General features: G+C 41.9%; 1 protein-coding gene across 1 annotated transcript; it reads right to left on the bottom strand.

The window, feature by feature from the left end:
- Positions 1–1,016: 1,016 nt before the first annotated feature.
- Positions 1,017–5,042, bottom strand: LOC121996174 (LRR receptor-like serine/threonine-protein kinase FLS2). Its single transcript, XM_042550026.1, has 2 exons — positions 1,582–5,042; positions 1,017–1,495 (listed from the first exon to the last, which is right to left on the bottom strand). Exons 1-2 carry the CDS (start codon positions 4,718–4,720, stop codon positions 1,152–1,154), a joined length of 3,483 nt encoding a protein of 1,160 aa, XP_042405960.1. The 5' UTR covers positions 4,721–5,042; the 3' UTR covers positions 1,017–1,151.
- Between the last annotated feature and the right edge of the window lie 3,816 nt (positions 5,043–8,858).

The following is an 8,858-nucleotide window of genomic DNA, read 5'->3' on the forward strand; positions in this document are numbered from 1 at the left end:
TATAGAGCTAGCGTAGTAAAAGCTAGAGGAATGGTTTAGCCAGCACTGTCTTCATCATAGAGGCATCAGCTAGGCATATGACTTTTTTCGTGATGCTAGAGCCCGCAAGCCATGGACTGGGATGGTATGGAAGAAATATATACAACCAAGCCACAAATTCACCTTATGATTCCTTGCACACCGTAGGTTACCTACCAAAGATCGGTTGGAGTACCTAGAATATTCTGATAGAGAATGCCTCTTTTGTAGGCTAGAGAAGGAACTGCGGGAGCACATCTCTGGCTGCTTGTAGGTGAGACAACTCTAGGATCGTATCAGATACTGGTTGCATATGACACATGAGATGATAACATATCAGAGGATGCTACAGGTATTTGCACATCACTATTGAGGCTATGTTTGTTATGATACATTATATTTGACATAATCATTTGATGTTTGAGGGAGAGAGATTTTAGGTTGATATTGTACTCCGAAAATCCAAACACATGGATACTATTCTTTATACCAGACCTAAAGAAATATTAAGGGCAACAAAAAAAAAAATCTAGAGCAACATCTTCTGGTGTTTTTTTTTGAAGCTACATCAGCTGGATGGAGACTTCTGTTAGAGCTCTAGATGATGGCGTGTGAATAAGGATGTGACATAACCACCTTATATATAATATTGTTTTTCTTGAAAGACGTAGAGAATAACAACAAGGATCTTGGAACTCATGCTCGGAGACCGTCCTATTTGTTCTTACACAGTTCTTCTCTCTCAAGAAAAAATCCTAACTTGATCAAGACCTCTGTTGGAGTGTTTTTCAAGACCTTGGATCCTCTTCACTGACGATATCAAGACGACGGGCATGTCAACTTGTTCGCTGATCGAATGGTTGACTGTCCATTGTATTTGGCGGGAACAGCGAGCATGATTACGTTGTTAGGCGATTCAAAGGTGTGACGGCTGCGTTCGATCACGTCACTTATACCGAGTTTCTTATCTATATTTTTTGGTGAAGAACATAGGAGGCTAAAAGCACAAGCAAACCGCATCTTAACATAATTTATAACGTTTTTGTAATCAAAATATCCAGACTTTATTCGATCGATTAATTTTAGAGGTAGATCTGGAGACATCCAACAAAACTACTTTGCAGAGATGACGATCACACATCATCCCTGATCAGCTTCAGCAACGAGGACAACACTTGATTCATGTTCGGCCGCTCCTCTGCGCAAAACCTGGTGCAGGACAGCGCCACCTCCATCACGGCTACGAGCTCTCTCTCTTCTATCTCCGTTGCGAGCTTCATGTCACCGTCTGCCACTCGCACCACGGCGTCCACTCCGTCTGCCATTGCCCCCTCCACGAGCTGCGGTAGCGTCACGCAGTTGCCGCCTTCTTCCACCGCCCCGCTTGTCGGCCGCCTTCCGGTGAACACCTCCATCATCACCACTCCGAAGCTGAACACGTCCACCTTGGTGCTCACTCGCCTCATGTATGCGAATTCTTCACAAAAAAACAAACCGCATTCAGTGTCAAAATTCAACAGAATGGACTCACCTCGGCTGCAGCTGATCTAAAGAGCCGATCACCTGGTGCCATGTAGCCGATGGTGCCTTGGAATGCCGAGGAACAGGACGCCTGCTTGCTTCCGTCCTGCAAATGAACGCCCAACATGCGCGCGGTTCCGAAATCGCTCACATGGGCCTCCGAATCCTTGTCGAGGAGAATGTTTGATGGCTTGAGATCGCAGTGGACGATTGGGAAATCGTATCCGAAGTGCAGGTAGACGAGTCCTTGAGCCACCGAGATGCAGAGCCGCAACCTTTCGTAGATGCTCCATCGCGATCGATCGGTTTCTCGACCGTGTATGATGTTTTCGAGATTTCCATTCTCCATGAACTCCAGCGCTAGTGCTTTGATCTTCCTGCTCTCCCAAGCGAAACCTATCACCTTCACCAAATTTCTGTGCTTCAATCTGCCCAATGTCTTGAGTTCGGTGAAGAAACACTTGTCTGACTCCTTGGGAAATTGCTCGAGGTTTAGCCTCTTGACGGCTAAGAAACAGCCATCCCCTTCGATTCGTCCCCTGTACACGATGCTCAGGTTGCTCCTGCCTATCACATTCTCTTCGCGAAAGCACTCGGTTGCAATATCTAACTCAGCCTCTGTGAACCTCCTCAGGCCCGGGATGAGCGGGAGATCAGAAGACTCCTTGACGTCGAGCGAAGAGTTCTTTTTGACTCTGTCGCGCTTCCGGTAGCAGACGAGCCCTATGAGAAACACGATCAGGAAAACAATGACAGAAGACAACGCGATGAAAATGATCGATGCTTTGGTCGAGATCTTGTTTCTTCTTTTTCCGCAGGAGGAAGAAAACTTCGAAACGCACAGACCGGGATTGCCTTGGAAACTCGAGGAGCTCAAGTTGTTAAAGATGCCACCTTGTGGAATGGAACCTTCGAAATGATTGAAAGAGAGGTTCAGCTTCCGAAGCCTCGTAAGATTCGCCAAACTTTCAGGTATCTGACCAGAGAACTCATTGCTCGAAACATCGAGCGAGACGAGATTTTGCAGCTCGGATATACTGCTGGGAATCGGGCCATCTAACTCATTCTTCGAGAGATTCAAGTTAGCGAGCAAGTCGAGCTCCGGGAAAACGGTCGCCGGCAGCTCGCCGGAGAACCTATTAGAAGAGAGATCGAGTGAGTGTAAATTCTTACAGCCTTTGAGCTCGGCAGGAATGTTCCCCGACAAGTCGTTGCTTGAAAAATCCAAGACTTGAACCATTTCCATGCCGCCGATCTCAACGGGAAGGGGCCCGTCAAACAAATTATTCGAGAGATTGAAGTAGAACTGCATGTTTGACATGCCGGCCATCACAGCAGCAGGAATCGATCCGCTTAGCCGGTTGTTCGAAAGATCCAACTGCAGTAGCTGCCTCAGATTCTTCATGCCTTGTGGGATCGAACCATTGATCATGTTGCCATTGAGGTAAAGGGCGGAGAGAAACTGGAGACTCGTGATGGCATCTGGAATTGGTCCTACAAACCTATTGAGCTGCAAGTCCAAAACCACGAGCTGGTCCAATTGGAAGACCTCCCCAGGGATCACTCCCTCGAGAGAATTGTTCCCGAGGGAGACTTCCTGAAGACTTTTAAGCTTGGAAATCTCTCCGGGAACCCGACCTGCAAAATTATTGCTCCCCAGTTGCAACATGAAGAGTTGGGTAAGATCGCCAATTTGCGGCGGGATTAGTCCTGATAAAGAATTGTGTTGCAGCTGCAAGATTGTTAAGCTGGTGAGCTTGCCGATCCTCGGACTCAATGAACCACTGAAGTTATTGAAGGCCAAGCTCAGAATCTTGAGCTTGCTACAATTGTAAAGGTCTTCGGGAATCCTGCCGGATAAGAGATTATTCTGGATCGCAAAGAATGTGAGGTTAGACAGCTTACCCAATCCAACGGGCAACCCCCCTGTGAACCTGTTGAAGGCAAAGCTTGAATTGAATAGGCGAGAACAGTTGGTGATGCTCGCTGGGATGGAACCATCCAACGAGTTGTTCATGATGTTCAATATCTCCAACTTGTAAAGCGATCCGATATTTTCCGGTATCTGCCCTGAAAGCGAGTTCAGGCTCAGAGACAAGTATCTGAGATTGGTCAAGTTCATCAGTGACGGAGGGATTTCTCCTCTCAGCTTATTTACATGGAGAGTCAGTATCTGAAGAGAGCTCAGCTCCCCTAACTCTGGCGGAATGGTGCCGACGAACTCATTCTCAGAAAGACCGAGATAAATTAACGATTTGCAGCGCGATAGAGAAGCCGGAATGGTGGAACTCAACTTGTTGTTATACACCCTGAAAGATGACAATTTGGATAGATCTCCAAACTGAGGAGGAATGCTGCCCGTAAACTGGTTGCTGTAAATGTTCAGAGCGCTCAGATTCGAGCACCGGGCGAGCTCGGGAGGGATGTTTCCGACGAAATTGTTGTCGAAGAGTTGAAGAAACTTTAAATGAGAGAAGTTGCCGAGTGCGGGGGGGATAATTCCGGACAACTGATTCATGCTGACATCTAGAGTTACCAGGCCTGTCAATCTCTCGAGTGAAGGCGGAAGAGGACCGACCAAATTGTTGGTGAACACCATGAAGTATTCGAGATTAATCAAGTTGCCGATGCAGGAAGGAATGGAGCCGGTGAGGTTATTGGAGCTGAGCGTCAAAATCAAGAGAGGCGTGCAGTTGCAGAGGCTCTCCGGGATGCTGCCACGGAGAGAGTTGTTGCTCAAATCAAGCAGCTCGAAGCTCTCCGAGTTGCCCAACTGCATCGGTATCTCGCCGGAGAGGAGGTTGTCGTAGAGGACTAGCTGAGAGAGCTGAGTCAGCGAGCCGAGCTCGGCCGGGATGGTGCCGTGGAAGGCATTGGAAGTGAGGTCGAGGAGTTGAAGGGTGGAGATGTTGGCGAGGAAGGGCGAGATGGTGCCTTGGAGACGCGTCTCTTGGAGGATGATGGCGACGACGACGCCATTGGCAGATGGGTCGCACTGGACGCCGTTCCAGTGGCAGTGGTGGATGGCGGCGGTCCAGTTGTCCAGCGCGCCGAGGGGGTCGCCGGTGACAGAGGCCTTGAAGGCCAGCAAGGCCTCGACTTCGACGTCGGACGTCGTCGAGCTCGCCATGAGCGGGCAGATCAGCAACAGGAACGGAATTGAGCTCTGAAGAAGCCCCATCACTCTCTGGAGTGGAGTTTGATGCCGATGATGGAAGATTATAAAAAGACTCAGCGATGCGCATCACAATGCATCGAGTGGATGGTTGAAACTGTGGAAAGAGAAGAGACGACGGCATTGGAGTCAACAAATCAGTCAGAAAGTATCGAACCCCGCCAAATGCATCAAGTGTTCGGTAGAAACTGGGAGAAGGACGAAGAGACGACGCCATTAGAGTCAACCATCAAACCTTTCCAAGGTATGAAACCAATTTCTTCTCCAGCCGACATCATTAAACAAATACGAGATATATCGGACCTTATCTCCTAAATCCCGCGAACAATCTCAAAATTCATCATTTGCAATGGAAAATGGTAGCTTTGCCGCAATCTCGTGCAAGTTGATATATTATATACAACACGCCAACTGGTTAGCAGAGTCGAAGGGGAAGAAAGATGATCGTGAGAGAAGCAGCCAAAGGCACGCGGAGTCTTAATGAGATGAAGTCAAAAAGACAGCATGGAAAGGAGTCATTGACGCCTTTGAAATCTAGGGAAGGTATGAAGAGGTCCAACTGGTGATTTGATGGCTGCGCTCAATTTGGACTTCGACATTGACCGGGAGCCGCTCCAATAGCGTGCACTATACCCGCCTAACTCAATGGAATATAATCTCTGTTTTTTTCAAAGTATTTAAAATTTATTTCTGTGTTGTCTCTCGGAATTCATCTCATTAAAAAAATATTAAATAGGATAACACTCAAGTTGAGACGACCATTTCCACCCCTTATTAAAATAAATCAAAAAATATTTATAATAGATGTTCTAGACACTTAACATTTTATGATTATATATTTTATTTAGAGAAAAAATCCCTAAATACTTCATATTCTGGGATTACACCATAAATATCAGATGATAATATTTGTGTGTTGGTGGGTTAAGGAGTTAATATATTTTAATTAGTAATTAAGTTAGTGGAACAGAAATAATAAGATAATGATTATAATGTGGTGCTAGTATTAGTGAAGGAGAAATAATAGGATAATGATTGTAATGTGGTGTTAGTGGCTAACATTGAGATGTTAGTAGAGTTAGTGGATTTTTTGAGTATGCATTATGTATTAGCTTATAAATAGAATATTTAATTATCAATGAAATTATGTGTGTGAAAATTTATTTTATCCTCCTTGTGATTATTTTTCTCATCAGTGATATCAGAGCGAGGTTTCAAATATAGTTTGTCTTCTAAAAGTTTTGTACAACCGATCATTCCTCGATTTGATGGTTACTATGACCATTGAAGCATGCTCATGGAGAATTTTTTAAGATCCAAAGAATAATTGGGCGGTCGTGATCTCTGGAATAGTATATTTGATAGAAGGTGTTGCGCTAACAGATGCGCAATTGAAAGAATTTAAAGCAAAGAATTATCTCTTCTAAGTTATTGATCGCTCAATCTTGGAAACCATTTTCTACAAGGATATTGCCAAAGATATCTATGATTCTATTTAAAAAAAAAAAAAAGTATCAAGGTACGACAAGAGCTAAGAGGTAGCAACTTCAAGCACTTCGCTCAGAGTTCGAAATGCTCCAAATGAAATCAGGAGAATTAGTTTCGGTTAGTTTTCAAGAATGATGACAATTGTTAACAAAATGTCGATCCTTAGCAACAAGATAGAGGACGTTATCATCATCGAAAAAAATTCTTCGATCTATGACACCAAAATTTAATTTTGTTATCTACGCCATCGAAGAAGCAAATGATGTAAGTTTACTTGCAATTGATGAATTACAAAGTTCATTATTGGTTCATGAGTAAAAATCAATCAATATGAAAAAGAAGAGCGAGCATTGAAGGTTGTATCAGAAAGTCACTCTACAAATTGTAGAAGTGATATAAGACGAGGAAGAGGTAGAGGTCAAGGAAGAGGAGGTAGAAACAACAATGATCGTGGGAACCAATAACAAAGTTAACACCAGGAAAGCTATTTTCAAAGAAGAGATAGAGGACGTGGAGGTCATTATTCTACAACTAATAGAATAAAGTCAATAGACAAGTCTAATGTTGAATATTACCAATGTCATAGGAATGGTCATTATATATCAGAATGTTATATTAATTTAAAGAAACAAAATGAAGACCAGACTAACTTTGTAAAAGAAGAAGTGTCTCTTTTAATTGTATGCCATGAGAAAGAGAAAACTCAATAGAATATATGGTATTTAGATACAGGCTGCAGCAATCACATGTGTGGAGAGAATGATACATTTTCAGACTTAGATGAATCCTTTCGCAGTTCCATCAAATTTGGCGATAATTCTACAATTTTTGTTATGGATAAGGGAAAGGTCATACAAACAAAAGGGGATTCTACCCATATTATCTTGAATGTTTTTTTTGTCCCAAATTTAACGACTAATTTACTTAGTGTGGGTCAATTACAAGAAAAAGGATATGAAATTGCTATTAAATAAGGAGTTTGTCGAATTCAAGATGTAAAGTTGGGTTTAATTGCACAAGTTAACATGATAACAAATTGTATATTTCTGCTTTATCTTCATACTATGTCTCGTTCATATTTTTCAGCAAATTTTGATGAGGAGGCATGGTTATGGCACTTTCGTTATGGACATCTAAATTTTGGTGGATTGAAAACATTAAAATAGAAGAATATGGTGATCGGTCTTCCTTAAATTACAACTCTTTCTCAAGTTTACGAAGAATGTGTTGTTAGCAAACAACACCGTAATCAATTCCCACAAGGAAAATCTTGGAGAGCATGTAAAGGCAACATTGGAGCTTGTCCATTCAGATATTTACGAGCCAATAACACTGTATTCTAATGGAGGTAAAAGATATATAATTACCTATATTGATAATTATAGTCGTAAAATATGGATTTATTTGTTTCAAGAAAAGTATGAAGCTTTTACAACTTTCAAAAATTATAAAGTACTTATCGAGAAAGAAATTGACAACTCTATTAAAGTTCTGCGTACAGATCGTGGTGGAAAATATAACTCACATGAATTTGTAATTTTTTGTGAGAATCATGGAATCAAGAGACAACTTACAACAACTTACACACCCCAACAGAATGGTGAATACGAGAGGAAGAACCACACTATTATGGTACAAAATCTTCTAACAACAAGTGGTATTCCTAAAAAATTTTGGCCAGGAGTAGTTAATTGAGGCATCCATATATTGAATAGACGTCCCACGTTATTTGTTCAAAATATGACACTGGAGGAAGCTTGGAGTGGAAGAAAACCTATTATTGATCATTTTCATATTTTTTGGGTGTATCGCTTATGCTCATATTCTAGATGAAAGGGGAAAAAAGCTAGATAACAAAGGTGAAAATATATTTTTCTTAGTATGAGAAATATATCAAAAGCTTATAGATTATATAATCTCTGTACTAAGAAAAATCATTATAAGTCATGATGTTAATTTTGATGAAAAAAACACTTGATCATGGAATCAAAATGATGTTAAAAAAAATAATCCTTGTAGATTTTGATGATGATGAGAAAATATAACAACCTATAGAGGATGAGCAACATGAGGAAGTCTCTCAAAATATTCCTATAAAAGATCAAAGTCTAATTGAAGCATAATCACAAAGGCCACAATGTGCTCTAAGAAAATCAACATGGATGTCTAATTATGAAGTGACTGGAATTGATCAAGGTAATGATCCTTTTACACATTTTGCTTTGTTTTTAGATTGTGACCCTACTATTTTTGAAGTGGCTATTAAAGAATCAAAATAGAGAAAGTCTATGGATGATGAAATTACAGCAATTGAAAAAAAAAATAATACATGATAGTTATGTAATCTTCCTTAAGGACAAAAGGCAATTGGTGTAAAGTGGATTTACAAGATAAAGCTAAACGAACATGGTGAGATTGACAAGTATAAAGCACGCTTAGTAGCGAAGGGCTATAAGCAAGAGTTAGTGTTGATTATATAGAAGTTTTTGTTCTTGTAGCAAGACATGATACAATCAGAGTGGTGATGGCGATGGCGGCACAAAATTCATGGTCTATCTTAGGGCTGCAAACGAGTCAAGCTGCTCGTGAGCCGCTCGGTCAAAGCTTGGCTCGAGCTTGATTTTGACCGAGCTCGAGCCGAGCTCGAGCCGGCTCG

The sequence above is a fragment of the Zingiber officinale genome, chromosome 6A (assembly GCF_018446385.1).
Source record: "Zingiber officinale cultivar Zhangliang chromosome 6A, Zo_v1.1, whole genome shotgun sequence".
NCBI lineage: Eukaryota > Viridiplantae > Streptophyta > Magnoliopsida > Zingiberales > Zingiberaceae > Zingiber > Zingiber officinale.